Source organism: Xenopus tropicalis, chromosome 7 (assembly GCF_000004195.4).
Source record: "Xenopus tropicalis strain Nigerian chromosome 7, UCB_Xtro_10.0, whole genome shotgun sequence".
Taxonomy (NCBI): domain Eukaryota; kingdom Metazoa; phylum Chordata; class Amphibia; order Anura; family Pipidae; genus Xenopus; species Xenopus tropicalis.
The window spans coordinates 59,105,223-59,120,357 of NC_030683.2; the positions used below are offsets into that span (position 1 = coordinate 59,105,223).

General features: G+C 42.3%; 1 protein-coding gene across 1 annotated transcript; it reads left to right on the top strand.

The window, feature by feature from the left end:
- Window positions 1-1,313: 1,313 nt before the first annotated feature.
- Window positions 1,314-7,106, top strand: LOC105948087. The gene has a single exon (XM_031905694.1). It carries the CDS (start codon window positions 1,337-1,339, stop codon window positions 4,919-4,921), a length of 3,585 nt encoding a protein of 1,194 aa, XP_031761554.1. The 5' UTR covers window positions 1,314-1,336; the 3' UTR covers window positions 4,922-7,106.
- Window positions 7,107-15,135: the final 8,029 nt, after the last annotated feature.

The following is a 15,135-nucleotide window of genomic DNA, read 5'->3' on the forward strand; positions in this document are numbered from 1 at the left end:
CATGTTACTAAGGTGGGACAGAGTCAGGAAGAGGAAGAAATAGAGGGGGAGGATTTAATGAGGGAAATAGAAGGGGTAGCTTTGTCAGTGATAGGGGATTGGTTGCCTAGAAATACATTAACGGGTAAGATTAGACCAACTTCTACTCTTACACCTACCCCCCTAACACATGACACTGAAACTACACATCGGTCACACTCCACCCCCAAATTAGCACCTACATGGACACATACACCACCAACTTATAACCCTTTAACTCCTAGTTCCCCAGACATGCCCAGTTTATCCTTTGAAGGGGGGTTTGATCAGGTGTCCCCTGTAACTTTTCCTCAGGTTCAGCCCCCCCATGGGACAGGCTCCAATATACAGTGGATAGAGGGCTCCCTAGATGCACAAATTAAGGGGAAAATTAATGTGCAGCCTATTAATACCCCACCAATAAGTCATGCTGGGGGTCAATTAATACCTACCTTCCCAGTTAGGGAACAGCGGATAATGGGAGCCCAGGGACCCACAGGGATACATACCCATGTCCCTTGGACCCCCGGGGAGATGAAGGGATTTTTAGCCACCATTCCAAAACCCCGTCACAACCCTCATGCTTTTGCACAAGAGATTTTAAATATAGCCTTATGCTACTCTCCTACTTGGAGAGACTTGTTACAAATAATAAAGGGGGTGGCCGGAGTTTTGGATATGAAGGAAATATGTACTAAGTTGGACTTACCAGAAAATCCAACTGCACCCTTTGATACCCCCGATAAAGCCAAAGAATATGCCCAGAAACTGTCTACTAACATCTCCACAGTTTTCCCACCCCAATCATGGAGTCGGGTTACTAACATAGTACAAAAACCCAAGGAACTAGTGGAGGATTACTTTGAGAGGTTTAGGCAGGCAGTAGAGGCAGCAGGGGGGGAATTAGAAGATAAAGGGTTAGGAAAGGTTTTGACCGCTTCTCTTGTCTCTGGCCTTAACAAAAACCTTCACGATAAACTTATCTCTGCCCATGCGGACTGGAGAGATAAGTCAGTGCCGGCTCTAATGAGCATTGCAAGTTCCATCCAGCGGAACATTGAGGAACTGGAGGAAAAAAAGCAAAAAGTGATGGTAATATATACAGAGACGGGGGGGGGCAGTTAAAAGATTTCCTGACCTATCAAAGGTGAGATGTTATAATTGCAAGAATCTGGGGCACTATGCTAGGACCTGTAAGGCCCCTAAGAGGGAGGAGTCAAGGAATAAGAAACAAGATTGACAGGTAGGGCTTCCAGTGTTGCCAGTAATTTCAGAAACTAGAGAGGGGGATGCCTTTGTTCAGCTGACATTAAGTGAAATGCCTTTCTCTACACTTGAATGTCTGGTGGACACTGGAGCTGCCCGATCAGTTTTAAAGAAATCTGAAGCCCCAAATTTAAAAATAACAGGTGAGTTGAATGGTATTGGGTTAGAGGGGACCTCGGTACCCCTAGAGGAAACAGTGGAGACAGAGGTTTTTGTGGGACCACTTAAGACCTCTCTCTCTTTTGTCCTCAGTGATTCTGTTCCATGTAATCTGCTTGGCAAAGATGCTTTAATGAAATTAAGGGCTAACATCCTGTACACAAAGGATGGCCCAATTGTTACTGCAAACAGTAGTTCAGAGGATGTTAATTTATTTGAAAGTATTATTCCTCTGATGGCCACCAGGGTCCATGGAAACTTGGAAATACCCCCCGATTTGGAGGGGCTTCCCAGTTCCCTATGGGCAACAAAGGGTGGAACTACAGGGTTAATACATAGGGCAGACCCTGTCACTGTGCAGATAAGGCCGGGGGCCAAATTGCCCCGAGTGCCCCAATATCCTTTAAGCCAGAAGCAGATTAATGGAATAAGACCACAAATTACTTCCTTGTTGCAGCAAGGCATTCTAATACCAGTCAAGTCACCCGTAAATACTCCCTTATATCCTGTCGCTAAGCCTGGTAAACAAGGTGAGTACCGGCTAGTGCAAGATCTACGGGCAGTAAATAAGATAATTTTAGAGAACACACCAATTGTGCCCAACCCACATACAATATTAGGGAATATTCCACCTGAGGCTTCGTGGTTTTCAGTTTTTGATTTAGTAGATGCATACTTTTGTGTTGCAATTAATGCTGACTGTCAATACCTGTTTGCATTTACCTATGAAGGTGAGCAATATACTTGGGGGCGTCTCCCTCAGGGGATGGTATCCTCACCCTCAGAGTTTGGACAGGTGATGAAACAGGTGTTGGACAGGTGGCAGCCTATACAGGGAACTACTGTGGTACAATATGTAGATGACTTGCTGCTTACAGCAATCTCAAAGGACTTGTGCAGAGAGGCTTCCATTTCTCTGTTACAACACCTACATGAGGAAGGATGTAAAATATCACCTTCCAAGTTGCAGTACTGTCAACAGAAAGTCATCTTTTTGGGACATTGTATCTCACGAGGTACAAAACACATTACCACAGATAGGATATTAATTATACAGAAAGCATCTTATCCACAAAGTGCTAAACAAGTCAGAGCATTCCTTGGTTTAGTTGGGTATTGTAGGCAGTGGATTCCTAATATGTCACAATTAGCCACTCCCTTATATGCTTTAACCTCACAGGCAGGACATATCATCCTCACTGAGGAACAAAAATCCTCAGTAGACCAGTTGAAGTTGGCAGTTCTAAGGGCCCCCTCCCTTGCACTTCCAAATTACAAAAAACCATTCTTTTTGTTTTGTCATGAGCAGGGAGGGCAAGCCTCAGGAGTACTGACACAGAAGGCTGGAGATAAGCAGAAGCCTGTGGGATATTTCAGCTGCAAGTTAGATGCTGTTATCAGCGCTGCAGCAGGGTGTGTGAGAGCAGTGGCAGCAGCAGCTATGCTTGTAGAGAAAACTGCAGACATAGTACTGGGCAGTAAACTTTTTGTGATGGTTCCACACGCAGTACATACTGTACTGCAGAGCCTCACAACAAAACACCTCTCGGCAGCCAGGCTCACTAAATATGAGGTTGGACTATTAGTCCCAGCTAACATCACTCTTCTCAGGTGCAATGTATTGAACCCAGCAACTCTGCTTCCTACGGAGCACCAAGGGGAAAGTGAAAATGATCTTGAGCATGACTGCCAACAGGTGATGGAACAATTTTATTCTCCTCCTAATCCAGTACAGGATGAACCAATACCAAATGCTGATCTTGTTCTCTTTGTAGATGGTTCAAGATTGCAACATCCAGAGGGAGGGTTTGGTGCAGGGTTTGCTGTGGTCAGTGGCTCAGAGGTATTATACTCAGAGTCTCTTGACCCCAGTCAACACTCAGCCCAAAGTGCCGAGCTGCTTGCTCTCATAAAGGCCTGTGAGTTAGCAAAAGGTCAAACAGCAAATATTTACACTGATTCAAGGTATGCCTATGGAGTTATTCATGATTTTGCCCAACTGTGGAAACACAGGAATTTCCTTACTTCTAGTGGAAAGATGATAAAACATGCCACTTTAATTAAGGAATTGCTAGAAAAGGTGCAACTCCCTAGGGATGTAGCTGTAATCAAGTGTCAGGCACATCAAAAGATAAAAGATGATATAACTGCAGGTAATGATAGGGCAGATAAAGCCGCCAAAAAGGCTGCTTTTATGGTACTAACAGTAATACCAGCAGATGAGTTACCTACATCAGTTACCTTAGACATCCTTAAGAACCTGCAAAAGCAGGCTGGTACACAAATCCATACTAAGTGGATTAATAAGGGGTGTAAGGTAGAGAATGATATTTGGAAACATGAGGATGGTCGTTTGTGTGCACCTCCCGTTTTATTTCCTTTGTTAGCAAATATCACGCACTTCCCATCTCATGTTTCCAAAGGGGGAATGATATCCATGGTAAACAAACTTTGGTTTGCTCCTGGATTTGCACAACACGCTACAGATTTCTGTAAGAAATGTATGATCTGTGCTAAACACAACACGGGTAAAACAGAAAAGACACCTTTAAAACATTTGGTTAAACCATTTTATCCATTTCAGAGGTTACAGATTGATTATATTCAGTTACCTAAATGTAACACCTATGAATATGTATTGGTTTGCATAGATATGTTTTCAGGGTGGATCGAGGCGTGGCCAGTAACAAAAGCCACAGCACTAATAACAGCTAAGAAATTGATAACTGAGATTGTCTGTCGCTATGGGCTCCCAGAGACTATTGAATCTGACAGAGGTACACATTTTACAGGGCAAGTATTTGCAGAAATGCTAAAGGGGTTACAAATACACCAACACCTACACACCCCATATAGACCTGAGGCTTCAGGTCGGGTGGAGAGAGCTAACGGTACCCTAAAAACAAAATTAGGTAAACTTTGTGAACAGACAAAGTTAACTTGGGTACAAGCTTTGCCCCTTGCACTGTCATCTATGAGACACACTCCTAGGGGTCCCCATCAGTTATCTCCTTTTGAGGTACTTTTTGGCAGATCACCAAATACCGGATTATTTTTCCCACAGGAATTGCAGGGAGAACATGCTTCCCTAACTGACTATGTTAAGCAATTGCATAAGCAGCTAACTAACCTGCATGGAAAAGTATTCTCTTCTTTACCAGATCCAGAGACTGTATTTGGAACTCACTCACTTCAACCAGGAGATTGGGTGGTGATAAAGAGATTCGTGAGGCGACACCTTGAGCCTAGGTACGACGGACCATATCAGGTTCTACTCACTACTGCCACCTCAATTAAAGTAGAAGGAAAGCCAAATTGGATTCACGCCTCACACTGTAAGAAGGTATTTCCCCCATCAAGTCCTGCTGAGAGCCAGAGTAGAGTGCTATCTCCAGTGACAGAGTCCGAATCTGTCCCTGCACTCTCACCCCCTCTAACGAGATCAAAGACCAGAGCACATCAACAGAAAGACAACTAAGGATCCAGACCTTCCGGAATCAAGAGGATAAAAGGCATCTTTAAAGAAAGTCAGACGAGAGTGGTAACAATAATCCCACTAGTCTGTTAACCAACGGTTCCAGTTTAAGGTTTTGACACCAAGTGGTGGGCCTACTCTGGACGAAGAGGATTATATCATCATCAAGAAGAAGGGACTTTGACAAAACAATGACTCAGTATTTGATGCTCTGGGTAAAGGTTCTTGTCTTTGTTGCACTATACTTTACTCCAGTAAAGGGGGGTTGGCAAACAAATTCTATATGGCTTTTACACCAGCAGGCTGCAAAGCAGTTAAATACTACTGACTGCTGGATATGTTCACACGTTCCAGTTAATCATAAGGGGATACCTTTAGTAGGGATACCTATCTCTATGAATGATCTTAATCTTACAGATTATAGCTATGAAGTCGCAATAGATACAAACCATACGTATCAAAATGCAATTAATGATCAGGGAACATATTTAGAGATAACAGGATTACTAGATACACCCACTATATGTGTAGGACCCATGTTTGTTAATCACACCATTAAAATGAAAGATCACGTAGTAAATATACCTACGATTCATGTAGGAAACACAGATTGTGAAAATGCCACTTTGAAATTCTACATGGATTATATGGGAAAGAAATGTGATAAGATGCAGGGTAATTGTAATGATTTTTGTTGGTGTGGGAGAATGAATGCTTCTTGTGCCCCCAGGTGTTCTTGCCCTAATCAAGATATAGATGGAATTGTAAATTGTGAGTCTAAGGTGACAGATAATATGAGATGGTTTCAGACTTGGCTGGGGTATCACGGTACAATCCTTCCTAGGGTACTCAGACAAGGACTATACTATATTTGTGGAAACAGAGCTTATTCATGGCTCCCTATGGGAGCATGGGGAAATTGCACCATAGGAAGAGTTGTACCTGCCATTAGACAACGTCTGAACGTCTCATATATAGACAATCAAGGTATCCATTCCAGGGTAAATAAACAAAAAAGGGAATTATTCTCCAACTCAGATAAGGCATGGATGTGGTTCCCTGCCTGGACAGGATGGGGAATAGAATTAGCCAATAGATTAAATAAGTATGCTAGTATAATGGATGGTATCATAAATGAAACTACAAGTTCCATACACATAATAAATGAGGAACTAGCACAAGTTAGAAAGGTGACTTTACAGAATAGAATGGCTTTAGATTACCTACTAGCAGTCGAGGGTGGGGTTTGTGCAATCATAGGTAAAGAGTGTTGTACCTGGATTGAAGATTCGCATGACCCAATTGAGGCCCACATGCATAAGGTAAAGGAATTACAGCAGAAAGCTAGAGATATCTCCAAAGAAGGATGGAATCCTTTCTCTTGGATGGGAAATATAGGAACTTGGCTATCTAGTTTTTTTAAAACTTTTATGGCACCCGTAGTTTGTGTGATTATAATATGTTTGATGTTGTATGTAGTAGTAAGGTTGATAATGTGTTGCAGCAAAAACAGTATCAGGGGATAATAGACGACTTACAAAGGGAGGAGGTCTGTCTATTGGGCCCCTGAATAAGAAATATACATTCTTCTTCTAGTCAGCGGCCCTCTGTGCTTTGGCCAACTTTATCCACAGAAGGATCCCATTCCTGTTTGAGTAGGATAAGGAAGAGACTGCTGATTTGGATGGGAACCCAGATAGGCAACTCTGTACTGCCACTGAACCTGCCATTAAGAAGTAGGTGGTGGAGGAGAGGTCTGGGTAAGAAGAGTGTATATATATATATGTCCAGGTATGAACAACAGGGAGGAATGTCAGAGAAAAAAGGAACCATCTTGTTTTCTGTACTCCATCTTGTTCATATCAATTAATTTAGGAGTGTTTTAAATATGTTTAAAAGTGTTGTTCTGTTAAAACTGTGAATTGCTGATTTTGCATAATGGAGGGGCCTCCAACTAAAATAGCCCACTCCACACTTTGTACATGCGTCAGAGAGGAGCCTTAGTTCTATTGGCTATAGGGCTCCTCCACCTTTCGTCTGTGTTCAAGAGATAACAAAGTATTGTGTAACTTTAACCGTATAAATGATGGTAGTTAAATGCTTAAACTTTGAGTAGCATGTTGTAGGGACAACGTCAATGCGTCTGTCTGTCTACTCCTTTCACGTGAAATAAACCACTTCAATCAAACTGACCTATCCAACAGTTTTTCTTTGACATGATGTAATATCTCTGTTGGGTTCCCCATACATAACTATATATATATATATATATATATATATATATATAGTTATATATATATAGAAGGATATTGAAGAAGCCGCTCACGCAGGACTTAAGTGCAAATAAAGTAGTTTATTCGGATAAGTGAACTGACATTTCGGCTGACCCTCAGCCTTTCTCAAAATTACAACATACAGTGATTCCAAGCCTCAAATACTGCAACCGGCGGGAAAATATAAACAGAAACGCTTAACTGTGACATCACACTCCACCGTAATCACACATCAATCAGATGTGGATACGCCCAACAATAAATAAACAACTAACAAACCATATCTACTAGCACTAGCCCATAAATAAATCAGTAAAACAAGTGTCAAAACATGCAGAGAAAATAATAAAAAATATAAAAATATAGTAACGAAATAATGAAGTAAAAATAGAGACACGGAGACCAACCGGGTGAAAAGCAAATAAAGAATTTAAGTAAGACACCAATCATTAGAAACCCCCACATTCAACCCAAAAGTATATCATAAAGCAGAAAAACAGAAAGACACCGTAAATATGTTCCAGTGAAGGAAGTTTAGGTGCAGCATACAGGAGGTAGATCGTGGGGAGCACTGTCTAAGGAAACCCGTTTAGGGACTGTGGGCGAGCCCCGCAGCGTGAGATACCCACTGGAGGATCTATGGGAAGCTGGCAACAGAGGGATGAAGGAAAGAAAGGCGTTGTGTAGCCCTTACGGAAATCCATATGGGTTTCAGCCAGCATATATTGGAGCCGCTGCGGCTGTCACGTAGCCATCTCGGAGCCGCTGCGGCTGTCACGTAGCCATCCAAAGTGTTACGGGCGCTCTGATGTGCGATGTCAGGCAGTATGTGCATAACATCGGACTGTCAGATATCGCCCACAGAGGTAAAGAGCCCGTTCGTGGGGGGAACACCGTAGTAAATTAAGCAGGAAGGTGGCAGACAGAAACGAGTCAGCACGGGAGGTCTTATTGCCCAATGATATGAGCCTGGATCCGGCAGACAGAGACTGGTCCGCACGGGTGGTATTGGTACCCCCTATTGTGGGACATAAACCAACCCAGCATTCCTATTGCATCTCATCCCGTAGTAATAACCCTGTGGACATTGTGCTCATGTCCGTCTGTCCAATTAGAATCGGTTTCAATATAATATTCACTATGATTGGATATGTATGCCATGGGTAACATATTAGCTTCATTCAGCCACTGGACATTATAATCCCCTAGGGAGGGGTGCGTGCATTATAGGATGTTGGACTTGCTGGCTTCAGTGCCCTAGGGGGCCCATAATTCGCTTAGCGTGCTGATGGATGAGAAAAGCAACCGCAAGAGTACCTGTATCTATGCACCAAACTGACAAGAAAATAGTGTGAAAAGAAATTACAATGAAACTGAAGAGAAATCAACCACCCAAGAGTAGCGAGGACAGAGACCTACCTAGGAGTGAAAAAGACAAAAACATAGAACAACGAGGCACTGAACATACAGTGGCTTGCAAAAGTATTCGGCCCCCTTGAACTTTTCCACATTTTGTCACATTACAGCCACAAACATGAATCAATTTTATTGGAATTCCACGTGAAAGACCAATACAAAGTGGTGTACATGTGAGAAGTGGAACGAAAATCATACATGATTCCAAACATTTTTTAAAAATAAATAACTGCAAAGTGGGGTGTGCGTAATTATTCAGCCCCCTTTGGTCTGAGTGCAGTCAGTTGCCCATAGACATTGCCTGATGAGTGCTAATGACTAAATAGAGTGCCCCTGTGTGTCAGTACAAATACAGCTGCTCTGTGACGGCCTCAGAGGTTGTCTAAGAGAATATTGGGAGCAACAACACCATGAAGTCCAAAGAACACACCAGACAGGTCAGGGATAAAGTTATTGAGAAATTTAAAGCAGGCTTAGGCTACAAAAAGATTTCCAAAGCCTTGAACATCCCACGGAGCACTGTTCAAGCGATCATTCAGAAATGGAAGGAGTATGGCACAACTGTAAACCTACCAAGACAAGGCCGTCCACCTAAACTCACAGGCCGAACAAGGAGAGCGCTGATCAGAAATGCAGCCAAGAGGACCATGGTAACTCTGGACGAGCTGCAGAGATCTACAGCTCAGGTGGGGGAATCTGTCTATAGGACAACTATAAGTCGTGCACTGCACAAAGTTGGCCTTTATGGAAGAGTGGCAAGAAGAAAGCCATTGTTAACAGAAAACCATAAGAAGTCCCGTTTGCAGTTTGCCACAAGCCATGTGGGGGACACAGCAAACATGTGGAAGAAGGTGCTCTGGTCAGATGAGACCAAAATGGAACTTTTTGGCCAAAATGCAAAATGCTATGTGTGGCGGAAAACTAACACTGCACATCACTCTAAACACACCATCCCCACTGTCACATATGGTGGTGGCAGCATCATGCTCTGGGGGGGCTTCTCTTCAGCGGGGACAGGGAAGCTGCTCAGAGTTGATGGGAAGATGGATGGTGCCAAATACAGGGCGATCTTGGAAGAAAACCTCTTGGAGTCTGCAAAAGACTTGAGACTGGGGCGGAGGTTCACCTTCCAGCAGGACAACGACCCTAAACATAAAGCCAGGGCAACAATGGAATGGTTTAAAACAAAACATATCCATGTGTTAGAATGGCCCAGTCAAAGTCCAGATCTAAATCCAATCGAGAATCTGTGGCATCTGAAACTGCTGTTCACAAACGCTGTCCATCTAATCTGACTGAGCTGGAGCTGTTTTGCAAAGAAGAATGGGCAAGGATTTCAGTCTCTAGATGTGCAAAGCTGGTAGAGACATACCCTAAAAGACTGGCAGCTGTAATTGCAGCAAAAGGGGGTTCTACAAAGTATTGACTCAGGGGGCTGAATAATTACGCACACCCCACTTTGCAGTTATTTATTTGTAAAAAATGTTTGGAATCATGTATGATTTTCGTTCCATTTCTGTCCAGGGGGACAGTCAAGTTTTAAAAAAAATTCATAGAACACAGAAATAGCGCTCAAACGTGTCATATAGTAGCAAAGTTCTTTATTGGTCTAAGGAAGATAGAACGGTGAATATGAAATAAGCTCGTTCAGTCCAAAAGGATTAAGAGTGTTTAATTTGTGGATCCAGCGGAATTCTGCACGTAGAAGTAGCTTATCCCGATCCCCTCCATGGCTAGGTGATATAAAATAAATAATCATGCTGCGCATACTTGCCAGTGAATAATGATGTGTTAGGAAATGTAGGGCAACCGGAGTATCTGCTTTCCCAGTCTCTAGTGCAGATCGGATCGCCTATCTGTGGTTGGCCATTCTGTCCCGGAAAGTCGTAATGGTTTTGCCAATGTAGTACAGCCCACAGGGGCATCTGAGGAAATATATTACATACTTGGACGTACAGGTCACATGATGCTTGATAGGAATAGGCTTACCAGTATGAGGGTGATGGAACACAGATCCTGACATTAGATTCCCGCACGTCGTACATGACGGGCATTTGAAGCAGCCCGGCTTAGTGTTGCTAAGCCATGTGTTGGGTGTATCTCATTTGTAGCAGTGTGCGGGGTCTGTTTTCATGAGTAGATCCCTTAAGCTTCGCCCTCTCCAGTAAGCGATGCGGGGGGGGGGGGGTTCTGAACACCGGGGGTAGTGTTTTATCCTTGGCCATCATGGACCAATGGTTCTGGATGGCATCCACCAAAGGTTTTTTGTCACGGCTATATGTAGTCAGGAAAGTCAGTCTCTCCGAACCGGTGTCACGAGTACGTTTCAATCCCTCCAGAAGATCTTTCTGTCGAAAATTAAGTGCTTTCTCCTTGCAGGTGATCAAGTCTTGGATTTTGTAGCCTCTATCTAAAAATCGCCCAACCAGGTCGTCAAGTTGTTCCTCGACTTGTGTTGGATGTGAGTTATTCCTAACCATACGTAGCATCTGAGAGTATGGAATGCTTTTGAGGAGATGATGCTTTTCTCATCCATCAGCACGCTAAGCGAATTATGGGCCCCCTAGGGCACTAAGGCCAGCAAGTCCAACATCCTATAATGCACGCACCCCTCCCTAGGGGATTATAATGTCCAGTGGCTGAATGAAGCTAATATGTTACCCATGGCATACATATCCAATCATAGTGAATATTATATTGGACAGACTGACATGAGCACGATGTCCACAGGGTTATTACTACGGGACGAGATGCAATAGGAATGCTGGGTTGGTTTATGTCCCACAATAGGGGGTACCAATACCACCCGTGCGGACCAGTCTCTGTCTGCCGGATCCGGGCTCATATCATTGGGCAATAAAACCTCCCGTGCTGACTCGTTTCTGTCTCCCACCTTCCTGCTTAATTTACTACGATGTGTGATTACGGTGGAGTGTGATGTCACAGTTAAGCGTTTCTGTTTGTATTTTCCCACCGGTTGCAGTATTTGAGGCTTGGAATCACTGTATGTTGTAACTTTGAGAAAGGCTGAGGGTCAGCCGAAACGTCAGTTCACTTATCCGAATAAACTACTTTATTTGCACTTAAGTCCTGCGTGAGTGGCTTCTTCAATATCCTTCTTTGTTCCCGTTTGGAAGACTGCACCCAGGCATATCTATATTAACTATACGTGAGTGCCCGTGATTTTTCTATTTTTTATATATATATATATATATATATATATATATATATATATATATATAGGAAAAATTGTCGGCACTCACAGGATTCTCACGAAGGAAACTCACGGACAACAGACCATAGTAGGATGCAATAAAGTGAGATTTATTGGTCCAACGTTTCGGTTCTCTACTAGAACCTTCGTCAGGGAAGCAAGAGTGCATACAGAGCAGAGTTTAAATGTGATAATTGGCGCCAAGTAGCGCATTGCTAGGCAACCATACAGTAAACAAACAGCCCCAAAGTGAAAAAGCAAAAGGAAATACAAAATAAAGCAAGTATATTTACAAACCTATGCGTGGTGTCATTATTCTGCCTGGGCCCACATAGAAAGCACCCAGGTATCGCATTTGAATTTTGGTGTGCTCTCCATTCTGCAATTTTATATATATATATATATATATATATATATATCTTCCAACTGAGCCGCACACCAAACTTGTAAAACATAGCTTTTATTCAAGCATTTTCTTAAAAAAACGAATGCAATAATCGTTCAAGGCAGTATAACAACTATACTTATCAGTCCATTATGCCACATCCGCGCGACGTTTCGGGGGCATCTCTCCCCCTTTCTCAAGCGCACCTCGTGGCTAGGCACAGTCAATAGTCCACATAACTTGTTACTTCCTTGTATAACCGAAAACCGGAAGTGACGTAGCGGGTCACCGTGGAAACAGATCACACTGTCAGCGTAACTAGCATCCACAGAAGCCGGCACATCAATTCAGTATATATTGATAAGGAGCTATCGATCTATTGTATAAAGGCACCTGTGCATACATAATATTGAAACAGTAATTAGCACATTATAATTATGTCAAAAAGGGGGACCTAGTATCACAGCAGTCCTAGTTATTCAGCATGAGCATTAATTATATAAATGAAAACAGAAATATAACAGTTTTGAAGCAAAAATAAATAGAGAGTAATAGTACAGAAGTAGGTTATTTTACAAAAATAAATGTAAATCAAAATCCCTATTTAACCCATATGGAGCTAAAGAATTTAAACGATGAATCCATTCTACCTCAGTTTTCTTGAGGATTTTGACACGGTCTCCACCCCTGCCAGGGGCAGGGACATGTTGTATTACCCGATATCTAAGATCATCAGCTGTATGTCCCAGTTCTAGACAATGTCTAGATACTGGGAGAATTCTGTTACCAGTATTGACTGTCGATCTATGCTGTGAAAACCTGTCTTTAACCTTCTGAATAGTTTCTCCGATATAAATTAGATTGCATGGACAGACAAGCATATATACTACAAAATTGGTGTCACATGTATGATGTCCCCGTATTTTATATGATCTCCCTGTATGGGGGTCAGTAAATTGTGGCCCCACCAAAACAAAACGGCATTGGGTGCAACCCTTACATTTATACATGCCTTCTCTAGGTGGACCTAAGAAAGTAAATTTTCTCGGTACAGGGGAGACCTCAGCTCTTACTAATTTGCCACCTATTGTGTGGCCCCTACGATATGACATCATAGGAGCCTGTTGGAATGTTTCAATTGTAGGATATGATTCCCTTAACAAATACCAGTGTTTCTGAAGGATGGATTGAATCCGACCACTTTGCGCATGATATTGGGAAACAAACATCATCCGTTGTGTAGTTTTGCCTTTATTAGGAACATATCTATCGTAATGTACTTTTCGCTACGCATTGTTTTGCGTGGTGGAGGTATATCGATGACGTGTTCCTCCTATGGCGGGGTGACCTGGAGTCCCTGTCCGTCTTCCGTGATCAGATAAATAGGGCCCATCCGGATATTAAATTTACAATGACAGCAGATACCCACAAAATAGTCTTTTTGGATGTTGAGGTCAGTAAAAGTGAACAAAAATTCCTCACACGAATTTATACAAAACCCACTGATCGGAATCAGTTGTTGAGGTTTGATAGCTTCCATCCCATATCGGTCAAAAAATCTATTCCCATTAGCCAATTCTCACGGGTCTGTAGAATAGCTAATGACCCAGTTATTGTTAAAGAGGATCTGAACAAAATGGATAAGAAATTAACAAGTAGGGGTTATCCTAAACATGTCCTTCAGGAAGGTTTTTCTAAAGTGAATAGAAATAAAGGGATAAGTCAACCTAATAAAGGCAAAACTACACAACGGATGATGTTTGTTTCCCAATATCATGCGCAAAGTGGTCGGATTCAATCCATCCTTCAGAAACACTGGTATTTGTTAAGGGAATCATATCCTACAATTGAAACATCCCAACAGGCTCCTATGATGTCATATCGTAGGGGCCACACAATAGGTGGCAAATTAGTAAGAGCTGAGGTCTCCCCTGTACCGAGAAAATTTACTTTCTTAGGTCCACCTAGAGAAGGCATGTATAAATGTAAGGGTTGCACCCAATGCCGTTTTGTTTTGGTGGGGCCACAATTTACTGACCCCCATACAGGGAGATCATATAAAATACGGGGACATCATACATGTGACACCAATTTTGTAGTATATATGCTTGTCTGTCCATGCAATCTAATTTATATCGGAGAAACTATTCAGAAGGTTAAAGACAGGTTTTCACAGCATAGATCGACAGTCAATACTGGTAACAGAATTCTCCCAGTATCTAGACATTGTCTAGAACTGGGACATACAGCTGATGATCTTAGATATCGGGTAATACAACATGTCCCTGCCCCTGGCAGGGGTGGAGACCGTGTCAAAATCCTCAAGAAAACTGAGGTAGAATGGATTCATCGTTTAAATTCTTTAGCTCCATATGGGTTAAATAGGGATTTTGATTTACATTTATTTTTGTAAAATAACCTACTTCTGTACTATTACTCTCTATTTATTTTTGCTTCAAAACTGTTATATTTCTGTTTTCATTTATATAATTAATGCTCATGCTGAATAACTAGGACTGCTGTGATACTAGGTCCCCCTTTTTGACATAATTATAATGTGCTAATTACTGTTTCAATATTATGTATGCACAGGTGCCTTTATACAATAGATCGATAGCTCCTTATCAATATATACTGAATTGATGTGCCGGCTTCTGTGGATGCTAGTTACGCTGACAGTGTGATCTGTTTCCACGGTGACCCGCTACGTCACTTCCGGTTTTCGGTTATACAAGGAAGTAACAAGTTATGTGGACTATTGACTGTGCCTAGCCACGAGGTGCGCTTGAGAAAGGGGGAGAGATGCCCCCGAAACGTCGCGCGGATGTGGCATAATGGACTGATAAGTATAGTTGTTATACTGCCTTGAACGATTAGTGCATTCGTTTTTTTAAGAAAATGCTTGAATAAAAGCTATGTTTTACAAGTT

What these genes read in the sequence shown, in the direction of transcription:
- LOC105948087 (XM_031905694.1), top strand. Translation starts at nt 1,337, where the DNA reads ATGCCTTTCTCTACACTTGAATGTCTGGTGGACACTGGAGCTGCCCGA.